Raw genomic sequence first — 26,020 nt, 5'->3', positions numbered from 1 at the left:
GTTGATTTTTCTTTGTTCATGTACCACCAGAAAGATGTTTACATCGCGCAACAAATGTTGAACACTCATTACACTCAATGACCTCGATCGATAGTAACGCTTGATACTAAATCTGGAATTACTCTTTAGATGGTCAATTCCATCGCGTCGCTCTTCTCAATGGAATCTTCGTCAGATTATCGTCCATCCCTCACCGGCGATTTGTTTGACTCGAATTCGACTTACCAACGTTGGATAAACTCCCATGGCCATCTCCAATACATCGTGCCCCCTCCAACAACCTCGCAACTCCATTTTAGAAAGAGGCAGCACAGGATTGTGCCTCCCGTCCTGTTGGTGTGTTTCTCTTGGCTTCCTCTTGGCTCGCAACAAATCATTCCCGTCGTTAGCTACGCAGCCAGTTGGAAGTCTCTATGATCTGGATTAAGGGAAGGTACCTACCTAGATATTTCGTCTATCAAAGGAGTTACAACTGATAAATAAAGGATGCGAGTTAATATCTTGTTCCAAACCGCTGGAACGGAACTCTCAACTCCATTGCTACGCTGCTTTAGGCTTCACGCCGTACCTTAGATATACACCTCGTGAGATCGACAACTCCATCTGGGATCCAATTCAGTCCGAGATTGCTACCTCTAGGCTCTCCAGGTCAAAGTGTCAAACTTGGTGCGTTCTGCCGTGTAACGTAATCTCAACCCGCAGTCCCATCGACTCCGTTAGCATTCTTTAACCCGGTTCGGCCCTTGATCATGACAAGGTCTTCATACCTATCGAGTTAGTTGAGCCACCCCTGACCGAGTCATCCGCTTTGACAGCCTTCAATCAGTTTCCTCAATTTTCCCTTCTACATTCGGTCCTGGAGGAAGGGGGCATCGACCTGATAGCCAAGCCTGAGACCATCAACGTCGGTTCCAGCATCCCAATGCAGTCTAGGTAGGTAAAGTTCGTAGACCAAACGCGGAAAAGCACAAGAGGTGAAAAGATGAGAGTGTGGAACATGCATAATGGCGGTTAAGATGCCGAAGTACGGCGTAGGTTTTCTCGGCGTGGTAGTGTTATATGATGTAGTATCAGAACGGCTGAAAGTGCCCCTGGTTTTCTATGACTAGATCCCACTGGATGGACGACGTATGTAACGGGGAACTCGGGATAAAGTCGAGACTTGGCAAGTATATAAGCCAGTCATCCCTACATTCCAAGATCCTCATGGTGTGCCTGTTAGACTTCCACTTGTCAGCTCACTTCCCACAAGAGCAAAGACAAACCACCCCAGACGAACCTTTCAATACGTGTGGAACCGCCTTCCGATCGACTTTGAAAGGTAATACTTGACTTGGCGCCCATAAACGACCCATTACTTCCTTCCTGTCAAGCCATCCAGACCAGTCAAACTCCTTACAGTTTGCTCCTTCTTGCCACATGTCTTGCTTCAACCTTCGACCCTCAACCCTCAATCGACCCCGAAAGATGCTGCCAGCCCGGTTAGTGAAACCATCAGGCTTGGCTCCTGGACTCCTCTCCTTGGCCTCCACGCCAATGTTCCACGCAGTCAAGTAAAAGTTCGCATCAACCCTCATGTACATACCTACCTAAACAAACTCACTCTCCTTACATACCTCTACATACCTCTATATACCTCTAGCCCACCCATCTCTGTCATTCTCGAAAAAGGAAAAAAAGAAAGAGTGACAAGTCCAATCCATGCATACCAGGAAGACGCTAACGGATGAAATAGCCTCTATCCCGGCTTGGTACCTGCACATGTGAGTACACTACATGGTATTTATCCGGGGAAGCCTGTCAAAGCCCACTCCACTCCTCTCCCCCTCCCCCCTCCCCTCCCTTTTTCCTTGTCAGGCCGTCCGTCGTCCAATCCGCTAGCTTGGCCGTCAGCCTTTCCATTCTACCCCAGCCTACCCCAGACCTCCCCCAGAATGCCAAGCGCTCGGTACATGCAAAATGCAAAACAGGGACATTACCCCAGACCCCCCATCTTTATGTTTATGTGTACGCAGTAGGTAAATCATGGGATGGAATGGGATGGGATGGGGTAAGACGACACGGCGGCGGCGCGGCGCATGTGCATGTGCAACATTAACATGACCGTCTCATTCAATTGGCCATCTTCGACCGGCCGGAAAGGGTTAGACTACCTCTACCTCTAGGCTGTCAACCCAACCCAACAATGGTTTTCCCCCGCCCCCAGTATCTCCGGAAGAGGTTAGAGTAAAGTTGGGGAAGGCTTGGTGTAGTGTGGTAGTGTGTGGGGGAACAAGCATCATGATTCGTTAACTCGAGTGCGGTAGGTACCGAATTAGTCTTTCCGTGTTCCATCCCCGCACATGAACGAACGAGGTGTGCCATGCCTTAAGGATACAGTGATCCGTGATTGTATGTATACTACATCCTACCAGGGATGGAATAATGGAATCATGGAATAATGGGGTAATGGGGTACATGATTATCCTCTGGACGGTTCGATATTGCATGTAGGTAGGGTTCGCGCGGAGTTGTAACCTATCACCTCCCATGGTTTGACGACTCGAGTAGGGTATTATTTCCAGGCAGCCGGTCCATGGTTCGAAGTCCATTCATACATAGATAGACTACCTGCTGCCATCCAGACAGATAGACTCTTGTCCCCTCTGCTCTCTTGCTTTGTTCCCAACCATACATCGCCAAGCTTGGGTAACTCAAACCTCCTCCTGCTCCTCCTCCTGCTCCTCCACTTCTCCTATGAACAGCACTCCTACATTACCAGCAGCAGTAGAAAGACCAACATCAACAATCATCTCCCAAAATGGGCGGTGCAGGTGGCGACTTCGGTGGTTCCGACCCCGTCATCTCCCGCCTCGCCAAAGAGGACCCAATTCCCTGGTACAAGAAACCCAACCTGCGATTCCTCTACTTTATGCTCTTCCCGACATGTATGGGCATCGAGTTGACGTCGGGGTTTGATTCCCAGATGATCAATGCCCTCCAGATTTTGGAGTCGTGGATCCAGTGTACGTCTTCTTTTTTTAATCGTTCTCCGTGTCAGCGTCGTGCGGTCCTCGGACGGAGGCTGGAGGAATGGACGTGGTACCGTTCTGGTTCCTTCCTTGCTAATCACACCTGGGTGATATCGCAGACTTCGACAATCCGCAGGGAGCTCTCAAGGGTATCATCAGCGCAGCGTACTCTCTTGGTGCCATTCTGTCTCTTCCCCTGGTGCCCATCATCAATGACAGGTTCGGTCGAAGATGGTCTATTGCTCTTGGCTCAATCGTCATGATTGTGGGCGCCATCATTCAGGGTTTTTCCCAACATGGTAAGCACCTATATACCTCTCTCTGCCGTAAATACCACAAAAACGCCAACACTGACCGCCGCCAACAACAGTCGGCATGTACATCGTCGCCCGTATGATTCTCGGCTTCGGCATCCCCACTTGCATCGTCTCCGGCTCCTCCCTCATCGGCGAACTTGCCTACCCGAAAGAACGTCCCGTCTTGACCTCGCTCTTCAACGTGTCCTATTTCGTCGGGCAAATCGTTGCTGCCGCCATTGTCTTTGGCACCAACAGCATCGCGAGCAATTGGGGTTGGAGAATCCCCTCGCTTCTCCAGATTTGCCCATCGCTGCTTCAACTTACCTTTGTCTTGTACGTGTCATCATCGATCTTGTTGAAACATATTCCGATCGTGTGAACGTAATTCGCTAACTTGAGGAAATGCAGCTTCATCCCCGAGAGTCCCCGCTGGCTAATCACCAAGGACCGCTCTCAAGAAGCCCACGACATCCTAAAAAAGTACCACGGAGAGATGGAGCGCGGTGAGGAATTCGTTGCCGCCGAGTTCGCCCAGATGCAAGCCGTCATCCGTCTCGAATACGAAACCGTCTCCAAGAGCTCGTGGATGGATCTCCTCCGGACCCCGGGCATGCGCAAGCGTCTTCTCATCTCGTCCATGCTCGGTCTCTTCACCCAATGGTCCGGCAACACCCTCATCTCCTACTTCCTCGGCGACCTCCTCAAGATGATTGGCTTCACCGACTCGACCTTCATCCAAAAGATCAACGTCTCCATCGCCTGCTGGAGTTTGTTCTGCGGCGTGACTGTTTCGCTCCTAGTCACTCGCATCAGACGTCGTATCATGTACATGGCCTGCACCATCAGCTTGCTGCTGTGCTATATCGCATGGACCGTCTCCATGGAGCGCGCCATGACAGGCAAGGCGAATGGGACACCCAACAACGGGGCAAACATCGCCACCCTCTTCTTCATCTACATGTACTCGCCGTGCTATAACATGGGTTATAACGCCTTGACCTACAGTAAGTTGAACCCCCATGTCCTGTTCAGAGGTCAATATCACTAACTCAAAGGGCAGCTTACATGGTGGAAGTCTGGCCGTATGCCGAGCGCTCCCGTGGTATTGCCGTCTTCCAGCTCTTTGGTCGTCTGGCCGGTTTCTTCACCACCTTTGTCAACCCCATCGGTCTGAAGAACGTTGGCTGGAAGTATCTCATTTCGTACTGCTGCTGGCTCGCATTCGAGGTCTGCTTCGTCTACTTCATGTTCCCTGAAACCATGGGTCGGACCCTCGAAGAGCTTACCTTCATGTTCGAAGGCGAGGACCTTCAGAGACAGGCCAATGCCGCTGCCGAGAAGGTGGTCAACCACACTGAGCATGACACGACTGGCCTTGGTAGGTGCAGCACCAACGAAAACAAGCTGGGCGGCTCGGCTGAGGTAAAGGAGCATGTCCCTTGATTGAGTTTTGGATGGTGAACGTGGAGTTCTGCGTCGGCTTGGGAATGGTTCTTGGGTTTTGAACGTTTGTGGATCGTTGGGTCTGTCTTCCTACAGATACGATGTCATGTGCCGGGATGGAATTGGAGCATTTCTTCTTTGATGTCTTGGATGTGAACTCGTCTTTGAGGAAATGAGATGAGTTACGATCCGCATCTGTCGGGACCGTGAAGCCTGAACCCTATGTGTCTTCGCGATGGTGCTTTGATAGCCATGCCCATTCGCTGAGGAACCGATGAACAGCAGGGTGAGGTAGGTGCCCCTGAGCCGAATGTTCAGGTATCATGAGAGCATCCCCCTTCTTGGCGAGGATACACCCAAGGCACCTGTTGCTGGAGCCTCACAAGGCGTGTGGAGAATAGAATAAGTTGAAGGATGCTGCAACCGGACGTAAGACCCGAGCGAGTGAAAAGAAAGAGTGACAAGAGGAAACCTCGGACGTTGAACGTTGAAGCTACTACAAACCACAGTCGTCAGTCTTTGCTGTACAAAAAAAAAGGTTTTTACCACCCTGGAGAGGACGTTGATACCACCTACCTGTTTGACCTTAGTAAGCGCCGGAGACGCCACCAACACTCCGCCCAGGCAGCCAACATAAGAAGGCCGCGATTGGATTGTGAGCTCGTATGTGTGGCCGCTTACTCACAACATGCGAAGAGATTCTTACTCATGTCCCTTTTAGCTGAGAACTTCAACGCCCCCGCAATGCTGTGAGAAAAGTACAAAAGTCGACAATGGGCCGACCGTCCCCTCCTGGAGTAGCTTCTTGAGCATCCAACCTTGCTACCTCCTCAATTAAATACCGACCCGCCCGGTAACTGCCTTTGATATCTCTTGAACGCAACATGGGTATCCAACATGTGCTCATCGCCGCGCTCGCGGCCGTGACGCCCGTCATCGTCCAGGGAACTCAAATCTTCAGCAACCACGGCACCCTCAGCGGCTGGGATGGTCAACAGACCGAAAACAAGGGCAAGATCTCCGAAGTGACCAACACAGTCTACGAGGGAGGCACGGCCCTCAAGTTCGAGCAGACCTACGACTCTTCGTACTCGGGCCGCTACCACGCTGAAGTGCGGACTCTCAACGGCTACGCCCGGGGCGAGACACGCTTCTATGGCTTCATGTTCCGTCTGCAGGGCGACTGGCAGTCGAGCCCCGCGCAGTCCTATAACCTTGCCCAGTTCATCGGCAACTTTGGCTCCAGCAGTTGTGATGAGTGGTCGCCCACGACCATGGTCTGGGTCAATGGAAACCGTCTCATGACCAGAGTCAAGAGTGGCACGCTCTGCTCTCCCTTGCCTACTCCTTTCGACACCGGCATCAACGTCAGCGCTGGTACCTGGCACAAGATTGTGATGCAGGTCAGTTGGAGGAGCGACAGCTCGGGCTTCTTCAAGCTCTGGTATGATGGAACCAAGGTCGTCGAGCACTACGACATCAAGACGACCCTCGACACCGACGTGAGATTCCAGTTCCGAGTCGGTCTCTACGCCAATGCTTGGTATGATTCGGGCTATTCTGGCTCTCAGCCCTTCCGGCAGGTTTGGTTCGATGAGATTGCCATTGGCGACACCTTTGCGGATGCGGATCCCGACCAGTGGTGAACGGCATGTAGTCGATAGTGGAGTGCCGAGGTATTCGGGCGACGATCAAGGGCGGTCAGCCTCCGGCATTATCGGCCTCCGGCATTGCAGCTGCGATACAAATAACCACCCATGTCTCGGACATAAGTTGTACGTAGTGTCATAGATATGTAGTGTAGCGAAAGAACGAAAGGGAATCCTTGACGTCAATCCGAAAGTGCCGAGGTTTGCTGAAAATGCTCGTGCTGTCCCCCCGGTTTGCGGGGAAAGAGATTGCTGGGATGAGCTCTCATTCGCCGCCTCAATGATCGATAAGCTCTGTTCAAGTCGTCCAAGGAACGCCCTTTTATCGAAAACGGCAAAGCGTTCGAGTTAGACACATGGCCGGCCGGCGACCTCCTTTCTGTTCTTGCGGTGTCCAAGCGGGTAAGGCCAGGCGCTAACGAACGTCCTTCAGGTATAAGATGCTGCTTCTTGCGAGACTGGGTTTTGAGAGCTAACACAAGGTTTGCCTTTGTAGTTTTCACTTGTACAGTGACAGAATCATAAACATCATGTCGACCATCGTGGAGAAAACGTCTTCCGGCATCATTTACAAGGCATCGCAGCAGCGAGACTTTCCACAGCTTGACCTGTTGTCTCTCCTTTTTGGTAACGTACCCGCTTCGTGGGGGATGGCCAAGGAGCCGTTGTCAACATTGGCATTTGAACTTTACTGATGCTTTTGCAGACTCAACGGCATGCGGAGCGAAGGAGGACACGGTGGTCCACGCCGACGCTGTCGATCCCAGCAAGGCAGTTAGTAAAGCCCAGCTTCGGCACTTGGTCAAGCGGCTGGCTTATACCCTTCGTCAACGGTACGGCATTGGTCAAGACGGGCCGGAAAAAGATGTGGTGTTGTGTATTTCGTCAGGGCACTTCCTCTTGCCCTGTCTGTTCTATTCGACCATCGCGGCGGGCGCTATCTTCTCGGCATCAAGTCCGGCATCCACGGCTACCGAGCTCGCTGGGCAGATCAAGCAGATCGGGGCAAAGCTCGTCCTGTGTAACGAAGACACCAAGGAAGTTGCTGCAGCCGCGGCGAAGCTGGCCAACATTCCTGGCTCCCGAGTCCTTGTTTTGGGATCACAGCCGAACCTCGAACTCACCAACTTGGAACAATCAACACCCATTCCCATCTCAACCGAAACGTTGGAGTGGCAACGTATCACGGACACGAAAGCCCTTGAAAATAGCATAATCTGCATTCTCTTCTCGAGCGGGACCACTGGCTTGCCTAAAATGTGCAGGCTCTCGCACACCAACATGGTAAGCCAGGCATGTCTTGTGCTTGATCCGGCTCGAGAGTATGAGAAGGCAAGGGGACGGGATATGTCGGCGGACTACCGGACCATCGCCCACTTGCCGGCGGCCCACATTGCGGGAGTGCAGGGCTACTTTGTCAACAGCTTCTATGTGGGCGGCACCTTGTACTGGATGCCGCGCTTCAACCTTGTCAAGTTCCTCGAGTACAGCAAGAAATACCAGATCACGACGCTCGTCTCGGTACCACCGATATACCTGGCCATTGCCAAAAGCCCTCTGGTGACCGATCAGTTTGACTCGGTGGAGTGGGCTGTGGCGGGGGCAGCTCCCATGGGAAAGGAGCTCCAACTGGCAGCGCGGAAGAAGCTTGGAAAAGGCAAGGCACATCTGACGCAAACATGGGGTTTGAGCGAGACGACGGGCGCCATGACAACCATGCCGCGGGGGATCGACGACGAAACGGGGAGTGTGTCGATGCTGGTGATGAATGGCCGGGCGCGGATTGTTGACGACGATGGCAAGGATGTGGAACCAGGCCAAGCGGGCGAGCTTTGGGTCAAGGGGCCCAATGTGACCAAGGGGTATTATATGAACGACGCAGCCAACAAGGAGGCCTTTGTAGATGGGTGGTTCTGCACTGGCGACATTGGGCTCTTTAAAGACGGCAAGTTTTACATCGTCGATCGAAAGAAGGTAAGAGATGATGGTGGTTTGCTGGTGTGACTTTGGGTTAATGGACAACATGGATGACTAACAGAAGTCGCAGGAACTCATCAAGTACAAGGGGCTCCAGGTAGCACCGGCCGAGCTGGAGGCCTTGTTGGTCAGTCACGCCAAGATTGCGGATGCGGCAGTGATTGGTGTGGACGGTGAAGAGACTGAAGTTCCTCGGTGAGTGTCTCGTCAAAGGAGTCAGTCGAACATGATACCGGATATTGGAAGCTAATGTGGTGGGTGGAATAGGGCGTATGTCGTGGCTGGCGATGCGACTCTCACGGCCGAGGAGATTGTGGATTGGGTTGCCAGCAAAGTGGCCAACCACAAGAAACTAAGAGGAGGCGTGGTGTTTATTGATGCCATACCCAAGAGTCCGAGTGGGAAAATTCTGCGCAAGGAGTTGCGGCAGTTGGCCAAGAGGATAGACAAGGGGAGCAAGTTGTGATGGCTGTTGATTAGTGTAGCGTAGGGAGCCGGAGTAGAGGACCGGAGTGAGGAGTGCCATGGTGTTTTGTCGAGGTAAACGTTGGAAGGAAGAGGGGAATTCGTGGAGCAGTCAGTTGCTTGTCGAAAATGGAAAATGGAAGCTGCCGCGTTCGTGTTGACAGAATCGAATTGAACCAATCAGATTGCTTCGATAGTGCTAGAGGTAGGTAAGTACCCACTGCAATGACGGCATCGACATGACAGGCACTCCCCGCATAGAAGCGGGAGCTATCTCTAGCTTCTATCAATTGGTACATCAAGCAGGCCCATTCCCTGGAACATTGGTTTCCAAGCATCACTCCCTTTGATGTTGATATGCCACTTCATTCAAGGTTTTGAGGTCTAATTAACTAGACCTCAGGTGGACTCAGTGATGAATACCTATGTTATTTCAAGTCATCATAGATTTTAAGCTGCCAGATCTGTCACAGTTGCACCCTCTCGCTCTAGATCGCAAGTGGCCATCAAGGTGCATCTTCAAGTACCTCCTGTTAGCCCACCACTGCTACTTCATCCCACTTCTGTCCATTGTGAGTGTTGATGGCACACAGCAACTGGACCGCACAAGTGCGAGCTCACCAATCATGGTTTCTTGATTACCGTGACATCAATGATCCCGTCCAGTCCCATCTCCCATCGTAGGTAAGTACCTCCCAGTCACTATCTGAACCCTCTTCTTCTTCACCATGACCCCTCCATCCCTCTCTTCAATACCTTCCCCCACTCTCTGCTGTGTACACGACGGAACAATCGAATTCCAGTTGTGACCACTGCAGCCATCGGATGACATCCATGATTGCACTGCCGCGTCTCTCCCACTCTCTACCCCTCTCTCGACCCCTCTCATCAGCCTGCCAGCGACAAGTCCTCTCGACTCGATTCTCTCTTCTCCTACGCACTCCAACAACAACAACAACAACAAGAACAACACGTCTATACTCGTCGACACCCCACTTCACAATGGCGCAAGAATACAAGCTCAAGGGCATTACCTCTCTCAACCTCCAACCCGGCGAGAAGCAGGAGGTCGAGGTTGAGGGTTTGGATGCAAAGGTCCTCCTTCTCAACGCCGCCGGCAAGACCCAGGCCATTGGCCCTCGATGCACTCACTACGGGTATGTAACTTGCGGCATGCGACTGGAAGGAATCCGTCTCACTAATGCGATTGTAGTGCCCCCTTGGCCAAGGGTGTCCTGGGCCACAACGGAAAGCTGACTTGCCCCTGGCACGGAGCCTGCTTCAACACCACGACGGGCGATATTGAAAACGCCCCTGCCCTCGATGCTCTCCCTGTCTTCAAGGCCACCGAACGCGACGGCGCCGTCTACATCACGGGTGATGCCGAGACCATCAAGGCCGGCCATCGCAAGCCCAAGATCAAGTGCAAGGTTGCCGGAGCTCCTCTATCCGACAGAGTGGTTGTTGTCGGTGGTGGTTCCGGTGCTCTCGGCGCCGTGGAAGGATTGCGTGAGCTAGGCTTCTCCGGCCCCATCACCGTCGTCACCAACGAGGGCTACTTGCCCATTGACCGCCCCAAGCTCAGCAAGACGCTCATGACCGATCTCAACAAGCTACAATGGCGCGATGCCGAATGGTTCAAGACCGGAGACATTGACTTTGTCCAGGACGAGGTAGTCGGTGTCGATTTTGGGGGCAAGACAGTCAAGACTAAGTCCGGTCAACAACTCCCTTACTCTAGACTGGTCCTTGCCACTGGCGGCACCCCCAAGCTCCTGCCTCTTCAAGGCTTCCAGGTCTTGGGCAACATCTTCACTCTGCGCAATGTCCACGACGCCAAGAACATCAAAGAGGCGATTGGCGAGAAGAAGGGCAAGAAGATTGTCATTATCGGCTCTTCCTTTATCGGCATGGAGATCGCTGCTTGCACGTCTGACGGAAATGATGTGGCAATTATCGGAATGGAAAAGGAACCATTGGAGCGCGTGCTAGGGGAGCGCGTGGGCGCCATTGTCAGGAAGAACATTGAGTCCAAGGGTGTCAAGTTCTACATGTCGGCCGGCGTCGACAAGGCCGAGCCATCAGCAGCCGACCCGTCCAAGGTTGGTTCAGTCCATCTCAAGGACGGAACCAAGCTTGATGCCGACATGGTCATTCTGGGCGTCGGCGTTTCGCCAGCTACCGAGTACCTCAAGGAAAACAGCGTGGTCCGCCTTGAGGATGACGGCAGCTTGAAGGTCGACGAGAGCTTTTCGGTGGTTGGACTCAAGGATGTGTACGCCATTGGCGACATTGCCTCCTACCCCTACCATGGCCCCGGTGGTGACGGCAAGTACGTCCGCATTGAGCATTACAACGTCGCCCAGAACGCTGGCCGTACAGTGGCCAACCATATCGTGCACCCCAACCTGAAGCCCGAGTTCTTCACCCCGGTGTTCTGGAGCGCGCTTGGTGCACAGCTTCGGTACTGCGGAAATTCGAACCACGGATGGGATGACCTTGTTCTCCAGGGCGAGCCTGACCAGGGCAAGTGGGTGGCTTATTACACCAAGGGAGAGACGGTTGTGGCCATGGCAAGTATGGGCAAGGATCCCGCCATGGCTCAGTGTGCCCAGATGATGCAGCTCAACAAGATGCCGACCAAGTCGCAGCTGAAGGATGGATTGGATATCCTCAGCCTCGGTCCTCCTCAGTAAACCGATACTTCGTGGAGATACTTCGAGGGGAAAGGAGGGGATCTAAGTAATGACTGATTATGTTGTGATGATGATTTACTACGTTCACAAGGCAGGCTACTCTAATACATGAGATTCAATACATGATTCCATTTACATTCTTTTTGGATGACAGACAGTGTCAGACATTTGTCGCCCCTATGCTTAACATTGCATACCTAGCCCTAACCCTGAAGCAGCTGGAGCGTATCCAAAATTCGTCGCCGTCAATGTTTCTGTTTCAGCAAAATTTCTATTTCATGATGTTATCCATCACTCCAAGCTAGGCAACAACATAACAACACTGCTGCCTCTCGACCACCACGACGAGAAACATGATGGACGCCGGCTGAAGAAGCATTGACATATTGGACTTTCTTCATTATACAAAAGCGCTATCGCTCATTTCAAGGACTGCGCGAGACTGATCTGACAGTACGGAGGCTACAAGCGACCAGCCATCTGCCTCTCCGCATTAACAACAAACAAACATGTCCCTACTAATTGTGTTATGCCCCTGCTGTACTTTCAACGCCAGTCTCCCATCCTCACTCACCACCATGTCCTTACCAACACTGCAAGACGTCCTCACGACTTTAGTCTCACTACTCAAGACAGCCACACCACTTCTCAGAAGAGTTACATCACTACTCCTAAAAGCAACTACATCGCTTCTTTTTGTCATCGTTGTTGTCATCCTCGCCATCGCAGTATACCGACTCTATCTCCATCCCCTCGCCAGCGTTCCCGGGCCTCGTTTAGCTGCCCTTTCCAATATCTGGCACGCTTATCATGCTCGCAACGGTCGCATGTACCTGTTGGGCAAAAGTCTACATAAGCGCTATGGACCCGTGGTGAGAGTTGGTCCTAATGAACTTTGGTTTGATAGTAAGGAGGCGTTTAAGACTATTTATAGTAGGTTCCTTCTCCCTTTCAGTGGATGAGATGTGCACTCACTGAGTGGACTATGACATGATGCTAATGGGATTCAATAGGTGCTGGGAGTGGATTTGAGAAATCGGATTTTTACCGTACGTTCATTCCCTCCTTCTAGATTCTTCCCCCTCCCTCACTTGCTTGCCCCCCTTTTTCCCAATCCCACAAGTTGCAAGTCTAACCCAACGCACGCAGTCTCAACCCTCCTCACCAAACCCACCCTTTCCCTCAAATTTTCCCCCTTCAAGTTCCCCTTTCCCAGTCTCCAATTACAGCAGCACCACCCCGACACCCTCGACCTCCTCTCCGAGCGCCACCTCCCCCGCTACCGCCTCCAACGCCGTCTCATCGGCCCGCTCTACCAACTCTCCTCCCTCAAGAAATTCGAACCCCAAATCGACGCCGTCTTAGATCGCGCCATCGCCCAACTGCGCACCCTCCAAGGCCAAGAAGTCGATCTCAAAGAATGGATGCACATCATCGCCGTCGAGTGTCTCGGCGCCGTAGTCCTCAGTTGGTCACCAGGGTACATCCGCGACAAGTCCGACGGCGGGACAAGTACCCAGGGATATTTGGGATGGAAGCGCAAGTCGGTATTTGGCCTGTTTCCGGGAATTACGATCCTTTCGCTTATGGAGGGGGGTCCTTTCGGAATGGGCGCAAAGGTGGGAAAAGGAGTGGCTAGGTGGTGGTCTAATACTTGGGGTGTCACGTTCGCTACACCGAAAGGGTTCAAGCCGTTCTTCACGGCTGTTTATCAGAAGGTGTCGAGACGGGTGTCGATGGCTGCGCTGCTGTGGATGAGTGAAGATGTGAAGGTGGTGAAGAAACCGAGCAGCAAGAATAAACCTGGTAAGGGTAAGAAGGAGGAAGATAAAGGGAAACAGGATTTGCTGGAAGATCTGATAAGACTGCATCAATCCAAGCCGGAGCAGTTCACCGAGACGTACCTGCGCAGAATGGCAATGACCAACTTTGGCGCGGGACACGAGACGCTTTGTTCGGCTTTGACGGCTTGTATGGCTATGATTGGGACACACGCGGCCGTTCAAGCAAGAGTCGCTGAGGAAGTTGGTTCCCATCTTCGGGGTGGTGGGACGGTGCCGTTTGATACCACGGCTAGACAGTTGCCTTATACTCTAGCGGCCATCAAAGAGGCGCAGAGATTACATCCTGTCATCGCCATGAGTCTTTCGAGGACTGTTCCGCGGGGGCAGGGTGGAGGGGTAATGCTGCATGGACACTGGGTCCCCGAGGGGACGACGGTGGGGTGTAATCCTGTGGCGCTGCATCGGAACCCGGACATTTTTGGGGAGGATGCGGACGTGTATAATCCGAGTCGGTGGTTGTCGTCGGCGGCTTCAGTTCCAGCCAGTTCGGAAATGTCCCATCACCCCGTCTCATCATCATCAAACGCCGGCTCCAACTCGGATGCCGGCTGCGATGTCAACAATGTCAACGATATCGACTCCGAGCCCGATCCCGCACCCGCGCCCAGATCCCCGTCAGGGTCCGGCGCCGCATCCACATTCGCAACAGAACAAAACGAAACCGAAACCGAAACCCAAAACGACACCGACACCAAAAACGAAGACGAAAAGAAAAGACTCCGCGAAATTCTCCACCTAAACCTCACCTACGGCGGCGGCGCACGCACCTGTCCCGGCCGCCATCTAGCCGAGCTAATAGTCTGGAAAGTAATACCGCGATTAGTAGCGGAGTTTCGGGTCGAAGTCACACACATGCCAGACGAAGAAAACATGGAGAGGTATTTTATGAGTATGTTGACGGGGGTGAAGGTGAGGGTTTTGGAGAGGGATGGGGATTACCTGGGGAGTAGTGCAGATGGATAAATCGAGAGGGTCATGTATCGATATAGAGGAGTACTGGAGGAGGAGATATGAGGGGAATGGAGCGTACTCTACTCTACTGATTACCTATAGAATGTGAAGTCGGTGATGGTGGTGATAATTGTGGTGATGATGGCTGTTGGATACCTACCCTAGACCTACCTAGGTTGAAAAGGTGACGGCGATGCAATGGTGTTGGAGATTGCTGTGGATGATTGATGGTGACGTGCGCGATGACTAGGTACCTATCCAAAGCATCGATCACCTCCTCAATATACCTCCGACTCAATACCTCTGCGCATATAACAAAGGGGAATGCTTCATGACGAAAAACGTACCTACCTGCCTACCTACTTACCTCTATTGACAAATTAACGAGGCAACCTGCGATGCACATCTGGATACCTCCCTCTATAATACCAAGCACTCAACCTAATATCCTTCCCAGCACCAAAACCAAAACTTACCTCGACTCAAACAAAGGTATATAACCAACCGTCCGTAGTTATTTTCTCGTCCTGGAAGCGGCCATCACCCTACCTACACTACGCAGCCCGAGCAGTGGCCTAGGTCGTAGACGGGCAGTGCAATAAATTTAACTTCAAAGGTCATTTCGAAGGCTTTCTGTGTGCAGTAGGGTCCAGGTTCGACTCCTGGCGGGACACATTTTCGTCTTTTTTTTATCTTTTGCTTTTGTTCTTTGTGAATTTGGGGTTTTCGGTTCACGGACAGGTTGGGGAAGTTGCATCCTGCCTTGCCTGCCTGGCTGCATGCAGGAAGGGGGGAGGGACCATTACCTCGGTATGGTACGAGAGGAACGGTACCACCGCGCGGCGGCATATCTGGGGAAACGACTAGTTTGACTTTGGTACTCTGTTTGTAGTATCTCTTCTCGTGCCATGGCATTTCCGGTCAGGCATAAACGTGGTGTGCGAAGCCACGAATGACTTTATCCCGGATTAAAAATGAAAAAAAAAGTTATGATGAGGACGGTTGGTACCTGATCTGCGCATGTCTTTGTACTTTGCTTTTTACTATTATCGATCGTGTAGTGTAAGGATCATGCTAAGGAACAGTTTTCACGTTGCGTTTGAGTTACCAGGGCAGGGCAGATATTAAGATTCGAAGAGAGATCGACGCTGTGCAGTATCATCGGCACTGACATGATACCTCGAATATTGAGATGCGCGTGGTGTAGTTATAGTCGCGTTTACAAAGCACATTGGCAAAACGTTCGAGGTTTACGTCCAAGACAGCCTTCACTGGCGTCTAACGTTTACTCTTGGAAGTGTTAGTGGAGGTAAGCTATGGGGGTACCGACCAATCCCCATGGGGAAGGAAGTCATGCCGAGGTCAAATATTGGCCTGATATCGACACTTGAAGCAATGATGGACACAAGACAATATCCCATCCTGTCCTGCACCGATAGTTTGTAGTCTGGGTACTTCAACCTGGGATAGAGGCAGGCATTATACATATCACGGTTGCAATCATTCAGTTTCCCCCTTCAGCGTGCATATTTTTGGCATCGATGTAACGCAAAGCAGCAAGGGTCACACTCATCCATGACTACCGAAGACGCCACAACGGCCACGGAACAAATGCCGAGAACTGTCTGTCGTCGATTCTTTCTTCAACCGGCATCATTTCACCCCCACCGATTCTTTTTTGTTTACTAAACATGCAGACTGAAGTCGCATTCTGGATTATTTAATCCTCGCCGTGTAGCATGTGGCGGTTCTTAATGCGTGGAAACCTGGAGGACACAAGTGCACTGGAACGTTAGGGTTCCCAGCAAAAAAATTGGCAAGGATGTGACTTCCACTTACGTTTGTAGTAGTGGACCATGGGATAATGTATAAAGTCGAGCGTGCGACGCCGATAGTGCTCAAGTCCCAGCTCCAGTTCCGTAGCAGTCTCTTCTTGCAGTTTGGCTCCTCTCGGAAAGCACTGCCATTGCCAAAATGCTCCAAGAACTCCTTTCCCTCGCCCAAGGGCCCTACGCCCTACCCATTTTGGCCGCCTCTCTCGTGACCTACGTCTTGGTTTCCACCATCATTGCCTACCGGCGCCTCTCCCACTTCCCGGGCCCCTTCTTTGCCTCCTTCTCCCCCCTGTTTATGCTGAAAGTGTTGTTCTCGGGCCACCACGGCGACGGCTACAGCCGCCTCAACCAGCAATATCAATCTCCTCTCGTGCGCATCGGCTCTACAGACCTCATCACCGATGACCCGGCCGTCATCCGGCACATGAACGGCGCCCGCTCCGCCTGGGGCCGATCAAACTGGTACCGCGCCATGACGCTTGACCCGCGCGGTGGCTCGCTGTTTGATGAGCCTGACACAAAGACACACGACTTGTTCAAGGCGCGCTTATCTTTCGGGTATAGCGGGCGCGAGAACCCGGGTTTGGAAAGCGATATCGACGAGGTAGTCGGCACGCTGATTCAGTATATCAAGTCGCGCTACATATCTGATGACGAGCGGGGCGTCTTGAAGAGGATGGACCTGGCCAAGGTGACGCAGTTCTTCACTTTGGACGTGATCACGCGTATCGCGTACGGGAAGGAGTTCGGCTGGCTGAAGACGGACTCGGACCAGTTTGAGTGGACGAGCACGGTCAGGAAGGCGGTCCCGCCCAATGGCCTGATGGCGGAACTCCCGCTGCTGCAAAAGATCTTTTTGTCCAAGTGGTTCTTGCAGTGGTTTGGGCCGAAGCATAGTGATGCGAACGGTATGGGGAGGGTCATGGGCATGGCGAGGGAGATGGTGGCGAAAAGGTTTGGCGAAAAGGCGGAGGATCGCAAAGACATGTTGGGGAGCTTTGTTAGGCATGGCATTGAGCAGCAGGCGTGCGAGGTCGAGGTCCTGTTCCAAATTTTAGCGGGCAGCGACACGACGGCAGTGGCGGTCAGGTCGACCTTGTTCCATTTGGCGACGAGCAAGAAGGCATATGTGCGGTTGCTGGAGGAGATTGACAGGGCTGTTAGGGAGGGAAAGATTTCGAGCCCGATCAGAGCCGAAGAGGCGAAGCACTTGGAGTACTTGCAGGCATGCGTCTATGAAGGACTGCGCATGCAAGCACCTTTCTCCGGGTTATGCATGAAGTCACCACCCAAGGGCGGAGACTTCATCAACGGCATATTCATTCCCGAGGGCACTCGCGTCGGCCACAACTTTGGCGGCCTGATCAGAAGAAGAGATGTTTTTGGTGACGATGTCGATGTTTTCCGCCCCGAGAGATGGCTGAATGCCGAGCCGGCCAAGCGGCTGGAGATGCAGCAGACCACCGAGATGGTGTTTGGCTATGGCAGGTGGGCGTGTTTGGGCAAGCCTGTGGCACTGATGGAGTTGAGCAAGGTGTTTTTCGAGGTAAGCAAGTGCCAGTACACCCCCTTCTGCGGTCCGATACTGACCACTCTTTGCCCTAGTTCTTCCGTCGCTTCGATCTCCAGCTCGTGGAGCCCAAGAGCCCGTGGCATGAATTCAATGTCAACATGTGCTTCCAGTCCGACTTGTGGGTCAAGATTACGGAGCGGTTCCCGGAGGAGGAGAAGGTCTAGACAGCGAGTTGGGTCAGAACGATTAGCAGAAATCCAAGTCATTCGTCAAGAAGACCTACAATAAGCAAACTGAAGCTACCGTCGTATACAATTTGGCCAAATACAGTCTTGGCTGATGAGGTCGGAAGAAAAGAGACGACGCAGTGGAATTGAAGGCGGGACCTGGGGGTGCTTCCAGGACGGACCTTTCTCAGCCACCAGCGCAACAGCGGATTGGATCAAACGGAAGTAAAGGTGAAGATAATCGCGGGAGTCCCTGGCGCGGCCGTCACCCTCGGTAATTTATCGCGATGACTTTGTGGCTTTCCAAGAAGGCTTCTGTCTCGATATCATAGAAGGTAGTAGGCGAGGAGCGATTGCGGAAAAGGTGGAGATAAGATGATAGAAATCATTCCCTCCTACTTGATGAAAATGAGGGTGAAACCAAAGCATACCTCCTCAGCTCTAAGATTCAATGTCATGGTCGGGACCGACAACTTTGTGAGTGCCGAGATCCAGCATTGCCAGTCAGCAAAGTCGGAACTTTAAGAAATGCGATACGGAAGGATGTTGTAATGGCAGAAGCGGGTCATTCAGATCTCGGAATCATAAGGTATCGCCATTTTGACGGATGGTCCTTCCGAAAGCTGGAAGTAGATAAGCACAATTTCCCTGTGGAAGAAAGAGCGGAGAAATGGAGGAGACAGGTTTACTCGACCTTCTCACACGTAACGGTAAATCGGTGGGAATCGGGATTCCAATGTTGAGGTTACTAAATGGAGCAACCTCAAAGACTTCAAGTTGCCGTCGATTGGCGAATGCAGTATGTAGTCTGATAAGGACACCGCGGAGTATGCCTTTGTTGTTCTGTGTCTAGCCTTTCTGATAGCCGGCTTCCAATACCTCGTATTGTACTCTACGACCCATCCATCGTCAGCACGGTCCCGTAGAGGTAGGTATCTCGAAACTAGTATCCAGCCTAGACTTTGTTCTGGAGTGTAATGAGTGATCTACACCCACCCCATGTCGTCTTCCCAACGCAGAAGCGATATCGCAGACAATCCCTACCGCTCATCCACGACAAGGAACAACGTGAAACCCACCATCGTCCACGCATGCCTACGTACCCACATGGATTGGGTATGTATCAAAGCTTATTCACATCATCTACCTACCTGTTTACATCTTCGGAGCTTGATCTGTCAACCTCTCCGCCCCAAAAAGGGAAGGTGAATTCAATGCAAGTCACCTTATCCTTACCTACTTATTTTTGGGGTAGCAGACTGAAACGAGTCCCCGGCGTATCAACCAGGTCCAGGTCAAGCTCCAGGTCGCTGTTTTATGTCCTCCCTAGTACTTCCTATCCCTGCCATTAATTCTCAATATCTCCTCCAACAATCTTTCGCTGTCGTTACCCAGTCCTGGAAGTGCCATCCCTGGTACCTGACTGCCTGGGGACCTGGGATGACACGTGCACCCGGTGATTGTCGATAGCTGGCTCACCACCACCCCCCACGCTCGCCCTCACAGGTTGGACTAGAAAGATACGAAACAATTTATATAGCCGATGATGCAAGGTTGATGGAGTAAAATGACGATAGGATCCCGCGTTTGGTCACACCAACGATATCCTCTCTGATCTCTGGCATGGTTGAGGTGTGCAGTTAGGATCGATCGTCGATATCCAGGCCTTTGGGTAGGTCGGTATGTATGTGACCAGTCGTGGGGGCAAAATATGTGTCAATAATTCGCTAACGAACCAAGCAAGTAGCCAGTGTATGGTATGTCTCATGGAACGAGCCATGAAAGGAAGGCTGAAGCGGTTGTGTAGGGCCGTCATATGCGTCAATGTTTCAGTTAACAACTCTATCGTTCTCATATCCAACGCATGCACCTAGCACGTGTCGAATAAGGAGAACCAAGGTCTTGCACTGTTTCATCCCGAGGTTCACCATGGCTTGTTTTAGTGGAGGATGCCGTCGGTACCAAATGACAACCACGGGAAGCCGCCCCGTCGCGTGTGTGTTTCCGAATGCCGTCGCGCTTTCAGAACGGATACCTTTGTGAGGTCCGGAGGACCTTTTTGACGATGTCCAGGTTTCGTCGAACAAGCGAGAATGGCTTCGTAGTAATAAGATCCACATGTCCACTTGGATATGGCCTGTTCATACTATCGAATTTGATGATGAGTGAGACTGGCGGAGTGGGTAACCCTTGGGTGTTCGTAATCACGACCAGGTTTCTCATGATGGATGGTGGGTAGTGGTAGGACACGGCATGTAACGGCAGTCAAGATAATCCAACTGGCGGAAATCGCGGACAAACTGTGTGTTCTGTGAATGTCTGGAGACCAAAGGGATGACTGTGGTGGATGGTGGTGATAACGTAAAGTTGGGGGTTCATGGCCACTTAACAGCCTCGATAACTGGCTGATATGTAGGACCCTCAGAAGAACCCAAGCCAAACGAGGAGAAGGTAAGAAGCGTGAGACAGGATAATGTTGAGTGTCAGCTGCGAGGCTGAGATGTGAAGCATTCTCTCTGCCGAAGGACATTCACTGGCCAATGATCGTGAAGTGAGACTGGGGATGGAGGGGGGAATACAGTTGATACAGCCGACAGAATGCTTGCCACGGTAGGAAGAGGGTAGAGGTAATCCATCAGGTCTGGAAAGGTGATATTCTTTGAGCTGCGATGGCGCGAGTAGATTCCGTGGAAAAAAAAAAAAAAAAAAGCAAGCATCGGCTTGAAAATTGACGCGAAACCTTCAGTTGTTCTCTTGACAGATGTGAATGTGATTACCAGATGCCAGTGTCCAGAACGTGGTGCGCAGTGAAAATGGTGGGTGACGGCTGGAGGTTTGAGGTTGATTCAACTCTGGTGGAAGGATGTCGCGAATTGTTTGGAACAGAAATCGAAACTTGGCGGAAAAGGGGAAAGAAAGGGAGGGTGTGCCTGACGGCGGTACGTAGGTACCTTACAAGACATTGTAATTCAGTGACCAATGGCGTGTTGTGGATTGTCACTCACTCGGATCCGCCCGAGAAATGGACTTTGGAACAGCGGCCCGGCGTGCAACGGTGCCACTTTCTCCAGGCGATGCGGAGCCGTGGTTCCGACAAAATCCACTTTGCACAGCCAATGGGGTGAACTTCGGGACTCAGGGGGCAGGTGGCCCGCGAACCCCGCCGAGCACAACCTAATTGCCCTGGCTTGCCTGGACGGGAAGGAAGCCCCCATCTCCAAATCTCCAAACTTTCAGTTCCATTTCATCGAGGGTTGTTCCTGTCAATGTGAAAACCAATTGAAGTCACAACCTGGAACCCCCGCCCTCGCCTGTACCCCTCCTGCCCTCCTGCCCTCCTGCCCTCGTAGCCTTCGTCTGTAGCCCTCGCTTGCTACACTACAACGTTGCGCTTGGCTGTTCCGAAAGGAAAGAGAGCTGGACTGGACTCGCCAAACTCTGCCCCGCGTCGCTCTCAATTGGCCGATTAGCAACTGCAGCTGCCAAATGGGCGAGGGTCTCAGGGTCACCACTTGCCGTCAAGTACAACCTAACCGGGCAATGTGTTTGGGGCCGTTGACCTGGAGAATCAACTCGGAATAGATGAATCTTACCTTACGTTACCAGAAATGTTACTCGACGGCTTACTCGACGGGCCCGGCCAACCGCCATACCGAGATTCCCGTCTCGCCTCCCAAGTCTGGCCGATAGGAAAAGTCGGATTTCTCCCATTGTTTGCATAATGAACCTGTTCATAACGCTTGCTGAGACGGGTTCTCGTCCCGGGTTTGGCAAGGGGGAAACAAGCACCCCTTACTCCTGAGTCTGAATTCAGGACTACTTCTGGCCGAAATGCAGCAGAGAGTAAAGGTGGAGTCGGATCATGATGCTTCCAAGACTACGAAATGCAAAGTCTCGCAACTCGTCTCTGTACGGTGAGTGCAAGAGGTAGGCAGAGAAGACTACAAGGTGCTTGTTTGTTTGGTCCTGTAGTGTAGCTATTTGGCCCTTTTAGCGAGACTGAGGGAAACCAATATTTGCCTGAATATAAGGCGATATCATCTACATTATTTGTTTGTCCCTTATCTTGCTACCTACCGCTCGTCGATCCGAAAACTCCCTACACTGCAGCAGATATACAACCTACCTCCCGCGACAACCGTACGGCATCATCGTTCCCGGCTCCCGGATTAGATCCATCCAGAACATACCACGTTTTTTTATCCGTATGCCACCATATCCCACGCGCATATCGATCCATCCTCTCCCATATAAAACAGTACCAAGCATCCCAAGAAGGCGGGTGCCCTCCCTCCCTCTCAAGTCCCAAGAGTCACCTGGATCGCCTTTGTTTTCTTTTTGCCTTTTTCAGTTGTCAACATCTCCTCCGACACCCGAAACCTGGTGGATTAAAGGTATCGAAAGTCTGGATCGAGGTCCCTGTCAACAAGTGAGGTGGATTGTGGATTCCGACAACCCCATTCGGCCGAGATTCTGCCATTGGGTCTAACCTAGCTTCTTCGCTGGCCACCCCCTTAGGCTCGCTGGGGTAACCCCGTCGACCTCTTTGGAGACCTGGATTCTGGAGTCTTTGGGGACTGGAGACTCTGGGGAACGACCAGAGCTGATATCCACACCGTTGGGACTGCGCGGGACAAAGGAAACAAGACAAGAAGCCCGTGTCTCCCACGCACACTCACTCTCTCTTCAACACCTTCCAGTACATTTTCACCCCCAGCTCATACACACACATACACAAACACACACCATACTCGACGCTATACAATACCACAATTATTCGAGGCAACCCTTACCACTCAACATTAGCATCTTCACCAAGTGTTACAAGCAAATCAACAACCGGAAAAGCTCCATGGTCAGGTAGTAACACGGAAAACAACAACCTACCACTACCTAACAATGGCAACATCAACAACCAGTGGTGGCGGCGCCGTGCTTGTATCGACTGCACCTTTGACGCCCGCCACCACAAGGATAACGAGATCGTCACGAGAGTCGATCAGTGGTCTGGACAAGGGGACAGGGGGGGTTGTGTCTGGACTGTCTGTGAATGGATACCACAATCTGGGGTACAGCCAGTCACCGGGTGAATCCGACTTTATCCTGTCCTCCTCGGTTGCAAGTGGAAGTGGTGGAAGTGGAAGTGGAAATGGAAACGGAAACGGAAGCCTCAGCGCCGCGCTATTACAGGCAACAGGGCCCGCGGCGGTACAGGTACACCACAGCAGCCATCATCTCCAACGACCCCGCAGCATCCAGTCGAAGCTCAGCAAGCACCGCTCTCCCCTAACCGCCACCCTGGCGAAGCTCAAGAATGCCGCCTCCCTCAGCAACAACACCATTGGCCGCCCCCGAAGCAGCGGTTCTCCTGCCATCCACGACCACCACGCCAGCAACTCCCGATCCCCTGCCGCCGGCGACGACATGGAACCGCCCGTGCTCTCCTTTTACGGCACCGAGCCCGTGCCCCTTCCCAGTCGCTTTGCACAGATCAAGCGCAGTCTCGTCGCCGGCCACGAGAAGGAGCTCGAGGCGTCCTGGGCCCGTCTGATAACGGCACTGCGCGACGAGGTTGAGGACATTGCCCAGCGCGGTGCGTCAATCACGCCCAGCATCGACTTTGGCGACATCGCGAACCCCTCCAAAAAGGCCGACTTCGCCCGCGACCTCAAGCGCTACGGTCTTGGCGTCATCCGCGGCGTCGTGCCCCCCGCCGATGCGCAAAAGGCCATCGACGAGACGGTCAAGTACCTCGAAACCAAGCATGACTTCAAGGATCCCATCCCCCAAGACCCGACATGCTTCGACTTCTTCTGGACGCCGGCCCAAGTGCGCACGCGCGCGCACCCCAAGGTTCTGCAAGCACAACGCTTCGCCATGTCGCTCTGGGACAATGACGCCGACGACCGCATGGTGACCCGCTTCCCCATTTCCTACGCCGATCGTCTGCGCATTCACGGCGCCAACATCGGCGGAGTAGGGCCCGATGCCGCCGAGAAGAAGGCGAGCGAGGACCCTGCCGCCGCCGAGGCCAAAAGAGCTGCCATGGAGCTCCTCGACGACTTCGCATCCTCTACCGTCATTGCTCAGGTCGACAACGGCAGTCTTGAGCGCTGGGAATCGGACGGGTACGGTCGCGGAGGCACCTACGACGCCGTCTTCAAGGGCGAGTGGGAGAAGTACGACCCTTGGGATCCCACGTACCGCGTCACTGCGACCCCGGATCTCTACAACGGCTACGGTGCTTGCAGCATCTTCCGCATGTACCAGGGCATCGTGGCTCTCAGCACCATTGGCCCGGGCATGGTGCGGCTGCTTCCCAGCCCCAAGCTAGCCACCGCCTACTTCCTCCTCCGTCCCTTTTTCTCGCCCAAGAGCCCGCCTCCCGAGCGCCGCGAAGGTCCCGAGTGGGATGCCTTCCTCGACGCCTCCAACTGGCCCCTCGACACCGAGCAAAGCACCATCATCCACGGCGCCGTTCCCGGCCACGCCCAGCGTCTCACCGAGCTCTGGCACCCGCATCTGCACCTCCGCCGCACCCTCACCACGCTGCCCACCCTGCAAACAGGCGATTACATCGTGTGGCACCCCGACCTGGCGTACCACATCACCTCCAACCCCAACATCATGGCAAGCCGCGCGCCCACACCGCCGCCGGACAATGACAACAACACGCCCTCCGCCCCCAATAAGCCCGTGTCAATCCTCGTCTACGTCCCCGCCGCGCCGCTCACCCAGACCAACGCTCTGTACTTGGCTCGCCAGCGCAAGACTTTCCAGCGCGGACACCCCGGTCCTGACTTTGATTCTACGGGAAGCGGTCTAGGCAGCGAGGCGTCGCACGCTGGAAGGCCGGGCGAGACGGAGATAGCCGAGGTCGGCGGCCCCGCGGGACTGCAGGCCATGGGACTGGCTCCCTTTGACATTGCTCCCACGCCGACCAGTAATTCTAGCAACGATGGGGAAGTCGACGATGAGGATGTTGAGATGGAGGGTACAACAGCCAGCATAGTTGCCGCCAAGTCCAGCACGGCGGAAATCATTGGCGGCGGCGTATCATCGAGCACGCCTGCTGTCAGTCGGGCCGAGGCCGAAGTCGCCAGGATGGCGAATATCATTTTGTTCCCGGATCGTTATGACTTTTATATGGGCACCACCGGGCGAAGAAGCTCGGCGATCAAGAGGAAGAGGTCGTTGGATGGGTTGAAAGATGAGGAGGAGAAGGAGAAGGGGAAGGGGAAGAGGAAAGAGAAGAGTCCAGCATCTGTGAGCAAGGTCACGGTGCCGGTGGTTCAGGTGAAGCAGGAGCAAGAGAAGCGGCCGGATGTGGCACATACGAAGAGGACAACGTCTAGTTCCAGTAGGCAGGGTCAGGAGAAGGAGAAGGAAAGGAAAGGAAGCAGTGCTTGAGAGTGGACGTGAGTTTTTATTTCGAATATATTTTTTTTTCTTTGGTTATAAGTTTAGTCTGACGGTGTTCATCTTTTGTACATGAAGCCAGCAAGCGAATGGAAAGTACTCGACGTGCATTAGCACACGGAAACGATATTCAATAGACGCAACTCATACCCCGTTTCCCATAGTCACAACCCCTTATGTGTATGTCCCCATACTCTTCAGTTCATACTTGGAAGATCGCAGCTCGCCATTCTTGTCACCTATAGTTACTTTACCTATACATTCGCATTCTTCATTCATAAAACACCTCTACAAACGCAGCTCAATTCTCATTTCACAGTTTTATTGCAATCCGTTTCAAGCCCCCATAGAGGTAGATACTGCGAAGGAACATGAATCGAGATCTAGGTACCCTGAGGACTCATTGCAAATTCATCCAGGTATCTTCGAGCACATACCTATTACCCCCCTCTACAAAAAGCAAAAAAAAAGAAAAAAAAGAAAAAAAAAGCTACGAAAACCAACCTGTATGCCGTGGACATACCTACCCGCAAACTAATTAGCCATACGCTCAAGCTCAAGAATAGGTATATTCGGAATAGCAGGAGGTCCAATCGTTCAAGGGGGCGGCAGCTGGGGGTCATGTCCGTGCCGGGCAATAAACATAGGTACCTCTATCCCAGACAATATTACTATAGTGAAAACATACCAA

The 26,020-nt window shown here is 52.8% G+C and overlaps 7 protein-coding genes across 7 annotated transcripts; all 7 read left to right on the top strand.

The window, feature by feature from the left end:
- Positions 1–2,494: 2,494 nt before the first annotated feature.
- On the top strand, positions 2,495–4,943 carry NEUTE1DRAFT_86732 (uncharacterized protein; the record flags this gene model as incomplete). Its single annotated transcript, XM_009855426.1, has 5 exons — positions 2,495–3,005; positions 3,131–3,310; positions 3,382–3,643; positions 3,719–4,314; positions 4,371–4,943. The coding sequence occupies 5 exons, from the start codon at positions 2,801–2,803 to the stop codon at positions 4,751–4,753; spliced, it is 1,626 nt and encodes a 541-aa protein (XP_009853728.1).
- Positions 4,944–5,610: 667 nt separating this feature from the next.
- NEUTE1DRAFT_86729 (uncharacterized protein) lies at positions 5,611–6,437 on the top strand (the record flags this gene model as incomplete). Its single annotated transcript, XM_009855425.1, has 1 exon — positions 5,611–6,437. One exon carries the CDS (start codon positions 5,638–5,640, stop codon positions 6,397–6,399), a length of 762 nt encoding a protein of 253 aa, XP_009853727.1.
- A 495-nt stretch (positions 6,438–6,932) lies between these two features.
- On the top strand, positions 6,933–8,845 carry NEUTE1DRAFT_47361 (uncharacterized protein; the record flags this gene model as incomplete). The annotated part of the gene is made up of 4 exons (XM_009854476.1): positions 6,933–7,029; positions 7,109–8,376; positions 8,450–8,574; positions 8,647–8,845. 4 exons carry the CDS (start codon positions 6,933–6,935, stop codon positions 8,843–8,845), a joined length of 1,689 nt encoding a protein of 562 aa, XP_009852778.1.
- Positions 8,846–9,826: 981 nt separating this feature from the next.
- On the top strand, positions 9,827–11,675 carry NEUTE1DRAFT_86727 (uncharacterized protein; the record flags this gene model as incomplete). Its single annotated transcript, XM_009855424.1, has 2 exons — positions 9,827–10,001; positions 10,058–11,675. 2 exons carry the CDS (start codon positions 9,847–9,849, stop codon positions 11,538–11,540), a joined length of 1,638 nt encoding a protein of 545 aa, XP_009853726.1.
- A 443-nt stretch (positions 11,676–12,118) lies between these two features.
- Positions 12,119–14,422, top strand: NEUTE1DRAFT_86724 (uncharacterized protein; the record flags this gene model as incomplete). Its single annotated transcript, XM_009855423.1, has 4 exons — positions 12,119–12,494; positions 12,690–13,315; positions 13,352–13,858; positions 14,096–14,422. 4 exons carry the CDS (start codon positions 12,119–12,121, stop codon positions 14,345–14,347), a joined length of 1,761 nt encoding a protein of 586 aa, XP_009853725.1.
- A 1,887-nt stretch (positions 14,423–16,309) lies between these two features.
- On the top strand, positions 16,310–17,967 carry NEUTE1DRAFT_68043 (uncharacterized protein; the record flags this gene model as incomplete). Its single annotated transcript, XM_009855422.1, has 2 exons — positions 16,310–17,716; positions 17,776–17,967. 2 exons carry the CDS (start codon positions 16,310–16,312, stop codon positions 17,905–17,907), a joined length of 1,539 nt encoding a protein of 512 aa, XP_009853724.1.
- A 4,842-nt stretch (positions 17,968–22,809) lies between these two features.
- Positions 22,810–25,320, top strand: NEUTE1DRAFT_86719 (uncharacterized protein; the record flags this gene model as incomplete). The annotated part of the gene is made up of 1 exon (XM_009855421.1): positions 22,810–25,320. One exon carries the CDS (start codon positions 22,810–22,812, stop codon positions 25,318–25,320), a length of 2,511 nt encoding a protein of 836 aa, XP_009853723.1.
- Positions 25,321–26,020: the final 700 nt, after the last annotated feature.

This window comes from Neurospora tetrasperma (assembly GCF_000213175.1).
Source record: "Neurospora tetrasperma FGSC 2508 unplaced genomic scaffold NEUTE1scaffold_5, whole genome shotgun sequence".
NCBI classification, from domain to species: domain Eukaryota; kingdom Fungi; phylum Ascomycota; class Sordariomycetes; order Sordariales; family Sordariaceae; genus Neurospora; species Neurospora tetrasperma.
This window is presented reverse-complemented; position numbering and strand designations above follow the sequence as displayed.